This window comes from Dendropsophus ebraccatus, chromosome 4, assembly GCF_027789765.1.
Source record: "Dendropsophus ebraccatus isolate aDenEbr1 chromosome 4, aDenEbr1.pat, whole genome shotgun sequence".
Taxonomy (NCBI): domain Eukaryota; kingdom Metazoa; phylum Chordata; class Amphibia; order Anura; family Hylidae; genus Dendropsophus; species Dendropsophus ebraccatus.
In genome coordinates this window covers 17,422,464-17,439,457 of record NC_091457.1, presented here as the reverse complement: position 1 = coordinate 17,439,457, position 16,994 = coordinate 17,422,464, and the positions used below count along the sequence as shown (strand labels likewise).

The window sequence follows — 16,994 nt, the reverse complement described above, 5'->3', positions numbered from 1 at the left end:
ACTACAACCCCTATCCTGCCCTGACACCTTCAGAGTACTGTTTCCTAATTTGCAGCCCTTCAGCTGTTACAAACTACAATTCCCATCATGCCCTGACTGCAATGCCCAAACTGTTACCCTTCAGCCGCAGCAAAACTACAACTCCCATCATGCCCACAGCAGCTTCAGAGCACTGTCACCCAATTGCCAGGTCTTTAGGTGTTGCAATCTGCTTATCAATTCCCATCAGACGTTGTTATGGTGCGTTTACACGGAGCAATAATTCGCCCAATCGAACGATTAACGATTTCGAAGTAACAATGTGTTTTTTATAACGATCAGCGTTTAGACGGAATAATATATCGTTTGGAAAAATCGTTATTGCGATCGCTAGAATGAATAGAACCGCGTCATAGAGGGGAGGGAATTCCCTCCCACTGGGGGCAGCTCGGCCGGCCTCCAGTGCTTGAGCACCGGACGGTTCCGGTGCATAGAACGGCGCCGTGTACGGGGAACGGGCCTCGGTCCGAAAAACGGACCGCGGCACCGGCTTCCCCGTGCCGGCGCCGTTCGATCAGTGGGTTTAGGTTAAAGAGGATGTACCTGGTGGTACATCCTTTTTAAGCCTATCTGACACATAGGGTGAATCGGTGAAAGACCGTTTAGACGAAGCGATCTGCGAATTTTCAGTGATCGACAAACGACAATGTAAAACTTGTTGAAAGATCAAAATGAACGATTTATCGCTCGTCACTTGATCGTTTGCTGTGCTTACATTAGGGCCCTATTCCACCGGACGATTATCGTTTGCATAATTGTTGACGATAAACGATCTAAACGACCGCTATTTCGAAAGACCTGAAATCGTTCACCCATTTACATGGAACGATAATCGTTACTTATGATCAGTCTTGCGGTCGTCTTTTCGTCGATATTGCGTTCCTCACTACTGAGAACAACCGAACGACATCTTATTCAATGCGAACGATTTGCGAACAAGCAACGATAAAAATAGGTCCAGGTCTTATTAAACAATCAACGATTTCTCGTTCGGTCGTTAATCGTTAACTGCTATTCAACCGAACAATTATCGCTTAGGTTCGAACGACTTAACGATAATCTAAACGATAATCGTCCAGTGGAATAGGGCCCTTAGTCTTTCCCATCCTGTGGCTCCTCAAACTACGATTCTCATCATGGCCGGATGACTACAGGATGATGCAGCAGCTGGAGGGTCACAGGTGTAGAGGAAAGCACATTATTCAGTGTTATACTATGTATATGGGGGAGAGGTGGAGCCCCTGACCCCCTTGAACCTAGGACACTTCTCAATAACCCAGCCGGCAGCGATGCCTCCTCCTTAGTGCCAGGTCTGCCAGGACAGATAACTGGCATCATGAACACTGTCTATGGCAAGTGCTACAACTGTCTATGGCAAATGCTACATCAGACCACCCTGATGAAGAGGAAGAGCGGAGGTGAGGAATCAGCTATCAGCACCAGGCCTTGTGCTCGGCTACTTCCAGGTTACAGGGATTGGCACAGACGCGGTTCGCACCGCCTGCAGTGTTACTATGTTTCACTTATCTAACACCTGAGTGGCCCCGGGGACAATGTAACCGGCTCCGCAATTGGCAACACATTGAGTATTGATCTTGAAGCAGGCCGAGCTGCACTGCGTATGCTCCAGGGTCTTACACGGGGGATCTATATAATAGTATTGTGTTATGACGTGTAGGAGATATCGATTTATACCATGAACTAAATGCATTCTATTCTATGTAACAACAACTTCATCACTGCTGCATGTAATATACTATGTTATACAGGAGGAGGAGCAGCACAGAGGGATTAAAGGGGTATTCCACTCAAACATAACTTTTCATATGTTGCTGCCCATGGTGAGACTAACAATTTCTTCCATACTTGTTATTATTTTTTCAGTTTCCTTCCCTCAGTTCTGAGCTGCTGCTTTCTCCTAAAGACACAAAAATCTGTTTGAGCTTTTCTCTCCCCCCACCTTCTGAGACAGCTGATGTGAAAAAAGTGCCTGGCTGGCTTTATCTGCAACATTGTAACTTCTTTGTAATGCCAGGAGGGTTAATCTGAGATCAAGTCACTAATGAACTTACTGTGATTAACCCTCCTAGCATTACAAAGAAGCTACAGTGTTGCAGATGAAGCCTGCCAGGGACTTGTTTACATCAGTTGTCTCAGAAGGGAGGGGGAGGAGGGGGAAGCACAGAGAAAAGCTCACACACACATCTTTGTGTCTTTAGAAGAAATCAGCTGATCAGAACTGGAGCAAGAAGACAGAATAGATAGTAACAAGTATGGAAGGAATTGTTAGTCTCATCATGGGCAGCAACATATCAGAAGTTATGTATGAGTGGAATACCCCTTTAACATCCTTAGACACCCTCCCCTCAACCTATGCCCTGCACTGGCTAAAACAATAGTTGCCAACTTTCCCAGAATGTCCAGGGGAACAGATAGGAACCTACCGATGTCGCGCACATCCCCACCTCTCCCTGTTCCTGACCACCACCACTTTCATTGTCCTAGCACTGACCTGCTTCACACCATTGTTTGCATCGGTAAAGGCAGTGAAGAGAAGCACAGGAATGGAAACAGGGGAGTATCTGAATATTTTGTGTGAAGTTTTACAAGCTGGTTTCACACATGGCAGTTGTTTTTCTTCAAATGCCCCCTGCAGTTTTGGTGCCAAACAATAAGTGGATCCAACATGTACTTGTGTACTCCATGTCCTCCCTTTATTTTTACCATTCAATTTAAATCCACTTCTGGCCATGACAAAAAAAAACTGCTGTGTCAGTATAAATAATAATAAAAAAAACTGCAATGTGTGAAATCATCCTAAAGGAGTTATGTTTGATCTGGGGAGTCTAGAAAGGGTATACAAACGGTGTAGAATCTGTATTTTTATGCTGCCTGGACTAGGATCCATTTATGAGGTCTTCTATTAGGGTGTCTGCACTGTCTGGTATGTACAGTTTTAGGAGGTCTGAGTACTTATTGTAAAGCACAGGTGTCACACTCACAACCTCCAGCTATTTCAGAACTACAATTCCCATCATGCCTGGACAGCCAAAGGGTGATGGGAATTGTAGTTGTGTAACAGCTGGAGGGCTTGAGTTTGACACGTCTGTTGAAGAGAGTAGTAGTAGTAGTAGTAGTCAGTATCTTAATGGCCTCAGTAAAATGGCAGCGATCAGCCGACGAACATTCAGCAGTTTTACACAAACCAGTCAAAGTTGTGACAGGTACTTGCAGCGGATAGAGCGTCCTCCAACCACTTCTTTGTATACAAGTATGTGGTCACCCAGATGGGAAGTCAGTCTAAAGAATAAACAGGAAAGGTATGCTTCTATATAATGTAGGCGCTATGAAGGAGCAGACCTTGTGGAGGCAACACTAAGCATCATGCTCTGGCGGTAACCCTCCATCATTACGTATAGTCTGACAATGTTGTATGTGACGCAGGTGTACAGTGCGGGTCCCTATGTGCTCTGTACTATACAACTTTCTGGCCGCTCACATACACAGCGTGTCGCCTCTCACATCCATTAGAAACATAATTATTCCTGTCTTATTCTAACCACAAATTCAACGACGTCTTACAGGTCTGCTCGCACACTGTGACCGAGAAATACGACGCCAAGATAAATTTATTTTCGATTAATCTTATAAAATAGATGAGAGGATGTGCTGCCGGGTGGTAATTGAATCTTACTGTACATGTCCTAAACACAGGAGCACAGGACGATGACACGGAGGCCTCAAAGTATATAGCAGAACGCATCCGCTCTGAAGAATAAACCTTTATTCTCATACTCTGCTAGATTATGAAGCTTTACTAGACCAAAAGGAATCAATAGCCCTATATATAGTGGCCGGGAAAAGCCAGGGCAGTGCCTGGATGGTCACAGGCTCTGCAGAGACCGCACATTGAATGAATGGCTGACTATGTACTGCACAGACTCAGCCACAGCAATTCTTCACAACAAGGAGGAGTCTAAAGAGAATACTTGCCATAGGCCCCGCCCCCAAGGATCCGGAACATGGCATCAGTTTTGCAAGGAAGGTCTATTTAACCTTTTTATTAAAAAAAGAATGCTCTGCAAAATGTCTGCACTACTTTACTGCTGTTAAAATCACACAGTATACAGCAAAGAAGTCCTTGTGGGGTCCTAGTCATACAGTATACAGCAGCCCTTGTGGGGTCCTAGTCATACAGTATACAGCAGCCCTTGTGGGGTCCTAGTCATACAGTATACAGCAGCCCTTGTGGGGTCCTAGTCATACAGTATACAGCAGCCCTTGTGGGGTCCTAGTCATACAGTATACAGCAGCCCTTGTGGGGTCCTAGTCATACAGTATACAGCAGCCCTTGTGGGGTCCTAGTCATACAGTATACAGCAGCTCTTGTGGGGTCCTAGTCATACAGTATACAGCAGCTCTTGTGGGGTCCTAGTCATACAGTATACAGCAGCCCTTGTGGGGTCCTAGTCATACAGTATACAGCAAAGAAGTCCTTGTGGGGTCATAGTCATACAGTATACAGCAGCCCTTGTGGGGTCCTAGTCATACAGTATACAGCAGCCCTTGTGGGGTCCTAGTCATACAGTATACAGCAAAGAAGCCCTTGTGGGGTCCTAGTCATACAGTATACAGCAGCCCTTGTGGGGTCCTAGTCATACAGTATACAGCAAAGAAGTCCTTGTGGGGTCCTAGTCATACAGTATACGGCAGCCCTTATGGGGTCCTAGTCATACAGTATACAGCAAAGAAGCCCTTGTGGGGTCCTAGTCATACAGTATACAGCAGCAGAAGCCCTTGTGGGGTTATAGTCATACAGTATACAGCAGCCCTTGTGGGGTCATAGTCATACAGTATACAGCAGCCCTTGTGGGGTCCTAGTCATACAGTATACAGCAGACCTGGTGGGGTTCTAGTCATACAGTATACAGCAGCCCTTGTGGGGTCCTAGTCATACAGTATACAGCAGCCCTTGTGGGGTCCTAGTCATACAGTATACAGCAAAGAAGCCCTTGTGGGGTCCAAGTCATACAGTATACGGCAGCCCTTGTGGGGTCCTAGTCATACAGTATACGGCAGCCCTTGTGGGGTCCTAGTCATACAGTATACGGTAGCCCTTGTGGGGTCCTAGTCATACAGTATACGGCAGCCCTTGTGGGGTCCTAGTCATACAGTATACAGCAGCCCTTGTGGGGTCCTAGTCATACAGTATACAGCAGCTCTTGTGGGGTCCTAGTCATACAGTATACAGCAGCCCTTGTGGGGTCCTAGTCATACAGTATACAGCAGCCCTTGTGGGGTCCTAGTCATACAGTATACAGCAGCTCTTGTGGGGTCCTAGTCATACAGTATACAGCAGCTCTTGTGGGGTCCTAGTCATACAGTATACAGCAGCCCTTGTGGGGTCCTAGTCATACAGTATACAGCAAAGAAGTCCTTGTGGGGTCATAGTCATACAGTATACAGCAGCCCTTGTGGGGTCATAGTCATACAGTATACAGCAGCCCTTGTGGGGTCCTAGTCATACAGTATACAGCAAAGAAGCCCTTGTGGGGTCCTAGTCATACAGTATACAGCAGCCCTTGTGGGGTCCTAGTCATACAGTATACAGCAAAGAAGTCCTTGTGGGGTCCTAGTCATACAGTATACGGCAGCCCTTATGGGGTCCTAGTCATACAGTATACAGCAAAGAAGCCCTTGTGGGGTCCTAGTCATACAGTATACAGCAGCAGAAGCCCTTGTGGGGTTATAGTCATACAGTATACAGCAGCCCTTGTGGGGTCCTAGTCATACAGTATACAGCAGCCCTTGTGGGGTCCTAGTCATACAGTATACAGCAAAGAAGCCCTTGTGGGGTCCAAGTCATACAGTATACGGCAGCCCTTGTGGGGTCCTAGTCATACAGTATACGGCCGCACTTGTGGGGACCTAGTCATACAGTATACGGCAGCCCTTGTGGGGTCCTAGTCATACAGTATACGGCAGCCCTTGTGGGGTCCTAGTCATACAGTATACGGCAGCCCTTGTGGGGTCCTAGTCATACAGTATACAGCAGCACTTGTGGGGTCCTAGTCACACAGTATACAGCAAAGAAGTCCTTGTGGGGTCCTTGTCATACAGTATACAGCAAAGAAGTCCTTGTGTGGTCCTAGTCATACAGTATACAGCAGCCCTTGTGGGGTCCTAGTCATACAGTATACGGCAGCCCTTGTGGGGTCCTAGTCATACAGTATACAGCAAAGAAGCCCTTGTGGGGTCCAAGAGATACAGTATACAGCAGCCCTTGTGGGGTCATAGTCATACAGTATACAGCAGCCCTTGTGGGGTCCTAGTCATACAGTATACAGCAGCAGCCCTTGTGGGGTCCTAGTCATACAGTATACAGAAGCCCTTGTGGGGTCCTAGTCATCCAGTATACAGCAGAAGCCCTTGAGGGGTCCTAGTCATACAGTATACAGCAGCCCTTGTGGGGTCCTAGTCATACAGTATACGGCAACCCTTGTGGGGTCCTAGTCATACAGTATACAGCAGCCCTTGTGGGGTCCTAGTCATACAGTATACAGCAGCAGTCCATGTGGGGTCCTAGTCATACAGTATACAGCAGTCCATGTGGGGTCCTAGTCATACAGTATACAGCAGCCCTTGTGGGGTCCTAGTCATACAGTATACAGCAGCCCTTGTGGGGTCCTAGTCATACAGTATACAGCAGCAGCCCTTGTGGGGTCCTAGTCATACAGTATACAGAAGCCCTTGTGGGGTCCTAGTCATCCAGTATACAGCAAAGAAGCCCTTGTGGGGTCCAAGAGATACAGTATACAGCAGCCCTTGTGGGGTCCTAGTCATACAGTATACAGAAGCCCTTGTGGGGTCCTAGTCATACAGTATACAGCAGCCCTTGTGGGGTCCTAGTCATACAGTATACAGCAGCCCTTGTGGGGTCCTAGTCATACAGTATACAGCAGCAGCCCTTGTGGGGTCCTAGTCATACAGTATACAGAAGCCCTTGTGGGGTCCTAGTCATACAGTATACAGCAGCCCTTGTGGGGTCCTAGTCATACAGTATACAGCAGCCCTTGTGGGGTCCTAGTCATACAGTATACAGCAGCAGCCCTTGTGGGGTCCTAGTCATACAGTATACAGAAGCCCTTGTGGGGTCCTAGTCATCCAGTATACAGCAGAAGCCCTTGAGGGGTCCTAGTCATACAGTATACAGCAGCCCTTGTGGGGTCCTAGTCATACAGTATACGGCAACCCTTGTGGGGTCCTAGTCATACAGTATACAGAAGCCCTTGTGGGGTCCTAGTCATACAGTATACAGCAGCCCTTGTGGGGTCCTAGTCATACAGTATACAGCAGCAGTCCATGTGGGGTCCTAGTCATACAGTATACAGCAGTCCATGTGGGGTCCTAGTCATACAGTATACAGCAGCAGTCCATGTGGGGTCCTAGTCATACAGTATACAGCAGCCCTTGTGGGGTCCTAGTCATACAGTATACAGCAAAGAAGCCCTTGTGGGGTCCAAGAGATACAGTATACAGCAGCCCTTGTGGGGTCCTAGTCATACAGTATACAGAAGCCCTTGTGGGGTCCTAGTCATACAGTATACAGCAGCCCATGTGGGGTCCTAGTCATACAGTATACAGCAGCAGTCCATGTGGGGTCCTAGTCATACAGTATACAGCAGCCCATGTGGGGTCCTAGTCATACAGTATACAGCAGCAGTCCATGTGGGGTCCTAGTCATACAGTATACAGCAGCCCTTGTGGGGTCCTAGTCATACAGTATACAGCAGCCCTTGTGGGGTCCTAGTCATACAGTATACAGCAGCCCTTGTGGGGTCCTAGTCATACAGTATACAGCAGCCCATGTGGGGTCCTAGTCATACAGTATACAGCAGCAGTCCATGTAAGGTCCTAGTCATACAGTATACAGCAGCCCTTGTGGGGTCCTAGTCATACAGTATACAGCAGCCCTTGTGGGGTCCTAGTCATACAGTATACGGGAGCAGATGCCTAAGGACTAGCCCATCAAGCTGTATGATGTAACTGGGAATATAACAGCCCGTATAGCATCTGCTCCATGTACTACACTGCAGATTAACCCCTAAATAGCCGCAATGCCATCAGACACGTGTACGGGGGGATTACAGAACGCCTGCCGTCTCTTAACCTCCCTTTTTATTCGCTGCGCTGCATATCAACTATTTCCTTATCTGAGCTAAATCCAGGGTCCATGATGACTGCTCCTGTCTCCATGGAAACCTAAGCAGTGCACGTCTCCACCAGGAGGGCGGCCATATTGGAAGGTTTGAACTGGTTAATTGTATGAGAGAAGTGGATAATGCGGAGCCACATGGCCCAATGTGTTCTGCCCATTTTCCTATTAGCCATTAAATCACTGACTAATTGGATGGTGGAATGAATGTGCCGCGCGGTGACAACGCTGTAACCCTGTGTGTGCGCAGCACTGCTGCATAATCCCATCTAGGTCGGGCTGTGACGCTATGTGCATGATAAAGGGAAGCTGTCAGGTCTGTATCAAGCTCAGAGCTGGGCAGATAAAACAGATGATACCGGTCTCTTAGATGATGACTATTTGGAAAGCTATAAAATCATCTTTTACTTCTAAGCTGAAGCGTAAGGGAAGCCGGGCTGAGCTGCAGTACGCACTCCTCAGATCAGGGAGGAGTGGAGGAGGGATGTGGAGTGCATACTGCAGCTCAGCCCAGCCTCCATGACACTTCAGCTTAGAAGTAAAACATGATTTTATAGCTTCGCAAACACCTACAAGATCCGCAGCAGATTTGATGCTGTGTTCAGTTATTTAAATTAAATACGCTGCGGATCCGTAAGTGTGAACGTACCCTTAAGGTTCAAAATATTTTTAATAAAATTTTTTCAAATAGAAAACAGATACAACGAGAAATACATTGAAGCCAATCAGCGATGCATCTACAGACATCAAGATTCATTGGAAGTGTGGGCTAAGAGGACCAAAGAAAACAGCTTTTAACCTGCAGCTCTGACCATCACTTACTATTTACAACTTTTTGTGCTGTTTTTGAGTTGTTGAACAAACTGTTAAAATGAATGGAACAGAGCTGTAGTACCACACACAACCTGAGGACGGACGTGGCAATATTTTCCAAAGTAAGCAGCAAACTACATGCAAATGTCCAACATGTTACATCAGGCTTTGAGGCGCTGTTCTTTATATTGTGTTTCAATAGATTTGTAGTTACTTGAGCTGTGACCACAGTGATGGAGGCATCAGCCATAGCACAACAATTAAGATCCCATGGGTCGTCTGACATAGAGGTCATGTCTCATCTGCAGATCACACTGCAGCTCTGTTCAGATTGGCTTCTCAGGATAAGCACAAGCTCCCCCAAAATGGAGCAAGGATACAAAGTATAAAGGAATAAAATAAACTAAAAGCACCTGCCGCATAGGCACAGGGCCCATCACATATCAGTCATGCATTCCCTATTATACTGCAAGGCTATTCATCTGATACCGCAGAGCTCTGCTACATCTGGTGCTCTTTGCTGGGAGTTGCAACAGGTTATAGACAGGTTAAGAGAGTATAGGGGTTCTATACTATAGTCCTTGTTCACACAATGCAGACTGGATGCAGTATCCACATTTAAGTATGGATACCGGTTATCAGACATCAATAAACAGGTCCTAACTAGAGAGGAGTGAACCTGGAGCATGGAGTCCATCCGAACCCGATTGTTCGGCATTTGATTAGCTGGGGCTGCTGAACTTGGATAAAGCTCTAAGGTTGTCTGGCAAACATGGATACAGCCAATGACTATATCCATGATTTCCACATAGCCTTAGGGCTTTATCCAACTTCAGCAGCCACCGCTAATCAAATGCCGAACGATCGGGTTCGGATGGACTCAGGCATGCTCCAGGTTCGCTCATCTCTAGTCCTAACCTTTCATTATGTGAGTTATTAATGGTTCTGAGAGTTTTAATCTGGTTACTAAAGGAACCGATGGGGTGATGCACGACAATCTCTGTTGTCCTATGAAGTCTCCTGTCATACTCTGCCCCCTCAGGTCTTGCTCTAAGCACAACGTGTATCTCTTTTGCCTGGAGGACTCCTTTAAATACAATTTTTCAACAAAGCAGGAAGTTATCCAACTATCTAACACTAATACAACCCTCATAGGCTCAGCTTTTATCTGAACCTGCTAAGGCCCGGGTAAAAATCTGCTCAGGCCCGGACCAAAGTCAAAGGCCCTGAAGAGAGTCTGCTTAGGTCTGGACCAAAATCTGCTCAAATCCGGACTAGAGTCTGCTCAGGCCCGGCCTACAGATAGAGATTGCTCTGCAGCATAAAATACTAATTTCTATCATCTGTTATCTCTATCATCAGTCTTGTCTTGTGGACTGCAGCTGTCACCCCGTCAGTCTTGTGGACTGCAGCTGTCACCCCGTCAGTCTTGTGGACTGCAGCTGTCACCCCGTCAGTCTTGTGCACTGCAGCTGTCACCCTGTCAGTCTTGTGGACTGCAGCTGTCACCCTGTCAGTCTTGTGTACTGCAGCTGTCACCCCCATCAGTCTTGTGGACTGCAGCTGTCACCCCGTCAGTCTTGTGGACTGCAGCTGTCACCCCCATCAGTCTTGTGGACTGCAGCTGTCACCCCCATCAGTCTTGTGGACTGCAGCTGTCACCCCCATCAGTCTTGTGGACTGCAGCTGTCACCCCGTCAGTCTTGTGGACTGCAGCTGTCACCCCGTCAGTCTTGTGTACTGCAGCTGTCACCCCGTCAGTCTTGTGTACTGCAGCTGTCACCCCGTCAGTCTTGTGCACTGCAGCTGTCACCCCGTCAGTCTTGTGCACTGCAGCTGTCACCCCGTCAGTCTTGTGCACTGCAGCTGTCACCCCCATCAGTCTTGTGGACTGCAGCTGTCACCCCCCATTAGTCTTGTGGACTGCAGCTGTCACCCCCATCAGTCTTGTGGACTGCAGCTGTCACCCCGTCAGTCTTGTGGACTGCAGCTGTCACCCCGTCAGTCTTGTGGACTGCAGCTGTCACCCCCGTCAGTCTTGTGGACTGCAGCTGTCACCCCATCAGTCTTGTGGACTGCAGCTGTCACCCCATCAGTCTTGTGGACTGCAGCTGTCACCCCATCAGTCTTGTGGACTGCAGCTGTCACCCCCCATTAGTCTTGTGGACTGCAGCTGTCACCCCCGTCAGTCTTGTGGACAGCAGCTGTCACCCCCTTCAGTCTTGTGGACAGCAGCTGTCACCCCCATCAGTCTTGTGGACTGCAGCTGTCACCCCATCAGTCTTGTGTACTGCAGCTGTCACCCCCATTAGTCTTGTGGACTGCAGCTGTCACCCCGTCAGTCTTGTGCACTGCAGCTGTCACCCCGTCAGTCTTGTGGACTGCAGCTGTCACCCCGTCAGTCTTGTGGACTGCAGCTGTCACCCCGTCAGTCTTGTGGACTGCAGCTGTCACCCTCATCAGTCTTGTGGACTGCAGCTGTCACCCCATCAGTCTTGTGGACTGCAGCTGTCACCCCGTCAGTCTTGTGGACTGCAGCTGTCACCCCGTCAGTCTTGTGTACTGCAGCTGTCACCCCCATCAGTCTTGTGGACTGCAGCTGTCACCCCCATCAGTCTTGTGGACTGCAGCTGTCACCCCGTCAGTCTTGTGGACTGCAGCTGTCACCCCATCAGTCTTGTGGACTGCAGCTGTCACCCCATCAGTCTTGTGGACTGCAGCTGTCACCCAATCAGTCTTGTGGACTGCAGCTGTCACCCCCCATTAGTCTTGTGGACTGCAGCTGTCACCCCCGTCAGTCTTGTGGACAGCAGCTGTCACCCCCTTCAGTCTTGTGGACAGCAGCTGTCACCCCCATCAGTCTTGTGTACTGCAGCTGTCACCCCATCAGTGTTGTGTACTGCAGCTGTCACCCCATCAGTCTTGTGTACTGCAGCTGTCACCCCATCAGTCTTGTGTACTGCAGCTGTCACCCCATCAGTCTTGTGGACTGCAGCTGTCACCCCATCAGTCTTGTGGACTGCAGCTGTCACCCCGTCAGTCTTGTGGACTGCAGCTGTCACCCTGTCAGTCTTGTGGACTGCAGCTGTCACCCTGTCAGTCTTGTGGACTGCACTTGTCCTCATCAGTCTTGTGGACTGCAGCTGTCACCCCATCAGTCTTGTGGACTGCAGCTGTCACCCCGTCAGTCTTGTGGACTGCAGCTGTCACCCCATCAGTCTTGTGTACTGCAGCTGTCACCCCCATTAGTCTTGTGGACTGCAGCTGTCACCCCGTCAGTCTTGTGGACTGCAGCTGTCACCCCGTCAGTCTTGTGGACTGCAGCTGTCACCCCGTCAGTCTTGTGGACTGCAGCTGTCACCCCGTCAGTCTTGTGGACTGCAGCTGTCACCCCGTCAGTCTTGTGGACTGCAGCTGTCACCCCGTCAGTCTTGTGGACTGCAGCTGTCACCCTGTCAGTCTTGTGGACTGCAGCTGTTGAAATCAATCAGTGGTTCTATGAAAGGTGTCCGTGTAGCCCAGGTCTTACAGTCCACAAGCAATTCATCTCATTAATGGAAACAGCCGTTGTGCACATCACGGAGGAACCTTGTCATGAATTATTTAATAAATGCACGGATGTCGAGTTAAGTTGCTTTGAAGACATGGAGAGGATTACTGACAATCGGAGTTCAGGTCTCCAAAACCCCGGGGTAGCAGAAACTTGTACAGCATTGATTGTATTGGATAAGGCACTGGCTGGTTGAGGGTTGTGTAAATCTTTCAGCTGTGCTGTGTACATTTCTTTCTCGTCATTTACAGTTCTATGGTCTTTGATGTAGGTGAGAACGGAATAATCAGCAGTCAGGTCATAGGGATGGGGATAGCAGCAGGGGAGCAGTGTGCTGATCTTGCAGGAGGGAAGTGACCTGTTCTCTAATAGAGCTGTGTGTGATAAGTGATGTGGGAAGAATAAAGGGTGCAGCACAGAGGATTACAGGAGACAAGCGTATTGTTTAGGTTAGTGTTGGTGCATTTTGGTGATAATTACAGAAGGAAGAAATCAGGGATGGGAAACCGTCGGAACTCCAGCTGTTACAAAACTACAATACCCATCATGCCTGGACAGCCAAAGCGAGGCTTTGGCTGTCCAGGCATGATGGAAATTGCAGTTTTGCAACAGCTAGAGGACTGAAGGTTCCCTATGCCTGGAATACAGAGAAGGGTACCAGGCTTCTATGAAAGAAGCAATGTTCTGTCCAGATATTTGCTTAAGGTAGTGTGAACCATGTTGTATATCCTGGATGCAGGAGAGGAGTGGAAGGAGCTGGCGTTCCTAGCAGCACAGAGCATTTAAGAATTGGCAACAGCAGAGATGCAGCTATTGATTTAGCAGCTCCTTGCCTCCTATAGAGCAGTACCATAGTGTAAGGAAGAGATAGGAGAAAGACACAAACAGATTCAATACATCACATGTAACTCCATCAAATCAAGACTATCCATCCACTATAAATCCAATTTATTCCAATCCAACAACAACACAAAGGCCAATGTTAAGACTTCTTCAAATAAGCCAACGTCTTACAGGTATTATGGACGACACATAGGTGATCAATACCTCTATCGACCAATAAACAAGCAAGTATAAACTTTATATGCAAAGTCTCTCTTGAAGCCATGAAAACAGAAGATCCTAAAGGAGTATTCAGACTGTGGAGACATCTCTCCTTATACAACATCCACAGAGCGTGATATGAGGCAGCTTGGCGTGATATAAGATGGAACCAGTGTGGAATACATTACAGGAATCATGTCCTACCTCTATCAGGAAGTCTCCAGTCCTCAGGCCGGCTTGCCAAGCCACTCCATCCTCATCCACAGATTCCAGGTACTGCAGAGCGGGGAAGGCGGGTGTAGGGTTAAATTCCTCAATAGGAGTATCCGCTGAAGGACGGAGAGAAAAGACACAACAATATATTATATATCAGCCTGGAGCTTTAAACAATACATAAACAACTGAGGAACGTGTGTCGTACCCAAACACCCCCAAAATTCATTTCTATTAGATATGCGAACCACCCATATGGTTAGAAAATAAAACTTTCACATTGTTGAAACAACATCTAAAAATCTATGGAGATGATAATCCGCCCAGGCTATGATCACGCTGGATGGATACAGGGAAAACAGCTGAAAAGCTAGGGAACTAATGGAGAGGATAACCCCTCAAAGTGGCCATAGACCTTCTATAGCTCCTCCCTATATACATGCACACTTCAGCTCACTGTGCATGTGTTAGGAGGTGAGTACGGTTCCTTTTGGACAGATGGATATGAACTTTCACAGCTCAATGACTATTATTGCAGGGTCATACGATAACTGCTTCATTGTTTACATGGGAGGATGTGCTGCCGGCTAACCATGATTTTGGTATCACATGATACCAGTGATCAGCTATTCAGCGAGCCCCCAAACAGTTGCTTTGTCACTGAGGAAGTGTTTGGGCCCCTTGTGACCGATCAGTGAGATTAGCGCTGGTTTGCACAGCTGTTACAAGAGTCAATCGCTGGATCGCTCATATGGTCTAACTAACTTCATAATAGTTACCCCTTCATGAGAGTCACAGGCACATTCCTGGTTACATTTGATGATGTGCGGGTGAGTACCCATGATTTTAATACCTACAGAAAATAATTTTTGTTGATCGCCTGATCACCAACTCCTTTATATGGGATGATTATCATCAGTAAGGGTTCCTGCCCTTTTATACTGGCAAAAAATAGCCCCCTGTACAAGGCCATTAGGCCAGTATAAAAAACAGGCTGGGTGGTGACTTATCTCTCAAGAGAACTAAGGATCAGGCATTGATCTTCAACATCCAAAATACCTCGTCCGACACAAACCCACAGAAATAAGACATTTGACTAGAACCACTAATATGGGTGGGCTCAACCACCTCTTAATCCCAAGGCCTCAACCAAGCACACTTTTACATAGACCAACCTACAATTTTCTATTTGTTGAAAGACTACCACTCCCAGCATGCCCTGATGGCTGGAGGCAGTATAGGAGGCCAGGGGTGACTCTGGTGTGAGGGATCCAATGATTATGTATGAAGGTATTGGCCAAGGACCAAATCCAAGAGCCGGCCAGATTGGCTTGTGGTACTCCCCACATAAGAGTCACAGCCTGTCAGCTCCTAAACCTATATCTATTTCTCTCATATATCAATCTATCCATTATTTTCTATTATCTATCTATCCTCTATCTACTATCCATTATTTTCTATTATCTATCTATCTGTCTGTCTATCTCCTATGTATGTATGTATGTATGTATGTATCTATCTAAGTATCTCCTATCTATCTCTCTATCATCCATTATTTTCTATTATCTATCTATCTATCTATCAATCTATCTATCTATCATATATCTATCTATCATCTATCTATCTATCTATCTATCTATCTATCTATCTATCTATCTATCTATCTATCTATCTCCTATCTATCTCCTATCTATCTATCTATCATATATCTATCTATCTATCTATCTCCTATCTATCTATCTATCTATCTATCTATCTATCTATCTATCATATATCTATCTATCTATCTATCTATCTCCTATCTATCTATCTCCTATCTATCTCCTATCTATCTATCATCTATCTATCTATCTAATATCTATCTATCTATCTATCTATCTATCTATCTATCTAATATCTATCTATCTATCTATCTATCTATCTATCATCCATTATTTTCTATTATCTATCTATCTATCTATCTATCTATCTATCTATCTATCTATCTATCTATCTATCTATCATCCATTATTTTCTATTATCTATCTATCTATCTATCTATCTATCTATCTATCTATCTATCTATCTATCTATCTATCTATCTATCATCCATTATTTTCTATTATCTATCTATCTATCTATCTATCTATCTATCTATCTATCTACTATCCATCCTATCTATCTCCTATCTATCTATCTATCTATCTATCTATCTATCTATCTATCTATCTATCTCCTATGTATGTATGTATCTATCTATTTCGTTCTATATATCCATCCAATATCTATCTATTTGTACAGGAATCTATAGCTAGAGAAGCAATAATGAATGCAAATCACTGCAGCTGGTGGAGGGACAATACCTGGTGATATATAAGGGATATATAGGTATTTTGTGGATTCTCCCCTCATGTGGTGTCTACGTTAGTAATACTCCACACACATATTGGGGTCCAGGTGGGCCATGGTATTAAATGCACCTAACGCACAGGCCATCCCTCCTCCACCATGAAGGCATTAAGGCACCTGTTCCCATCCCCTGGGCACCTGCCCTTCTCTATGCCCCCATTCCTGGTAGTTACAATTACTTTGCATAACTAAAGTGCCGCTGACCCCCAAATCACAGCAGGGACTTTTACACTTGTCAACCAAATTATCATCAAATCCAAAGATCTCAACCCCCTGCGCAGGAGCCCCATGACCTTCCCAACTTTGTGGAGTTGTGCTAAATTTACATTTACAATATAACCCCCTTCTCCGCCCCCAGCAGCTTTAACGCTGCATTTACATAATGTCATGTGTGGGGCCTAGAGCCTCTATATTCTCGACTCCCAAAGTCTTGTCAGACAAGGGGTGGATCCAGAGTATGACGGCAGTCAGCAGCAGTACGGGGATACTAGAATGGGAAGCCAGCCTTTAAATAGACGCAATATGCTAATTTACACAGTGTGAATAGCGGCTATAAAGGTGATGTACCGGGCTCCTATGTGATGGAAGCATCAGGAAACATATAGGGATGATAAAATTTGAGGACAGCTTGCCAAGAAACTCATGCAACTTATTAAGAGTCCATGAGGGAAGTAAGATGCTCTATACGGGGCTATTGTGTGGGAATACCAGGGCACGCATTATTTGCATGTC

At 46.6% G+C, this 16,994-nt stretch overlaps 1 protein-coding gene across 11 annotated transcripts in view; it reads right to left on the bottom strand.

Annotated features, from left to right (window-relative positions):
* The window catches only part of SHANK2 (SH3 and multiple ankyrin repeat domains 2), a 412,049-nt gene that overhangs the window by 107,842 nt on the left and 287,213 nt on the right, over positions 1-16,994 (bottom strand). For all 11 annotated transcript variants that reach the window (XM_069965179.1, XM_069965178.1, XM_069965182.1 and 8 more), the window contains one exon: positions 13,866-13,990. In XM_069965179.1, coding sequence (XP_069821280.1) covers positions 13,866-13,990 — 125 coding nt within the window. The remainder of the gene's footprint in view (positions 1-13,865; positions 13,991-16,994) is intronic.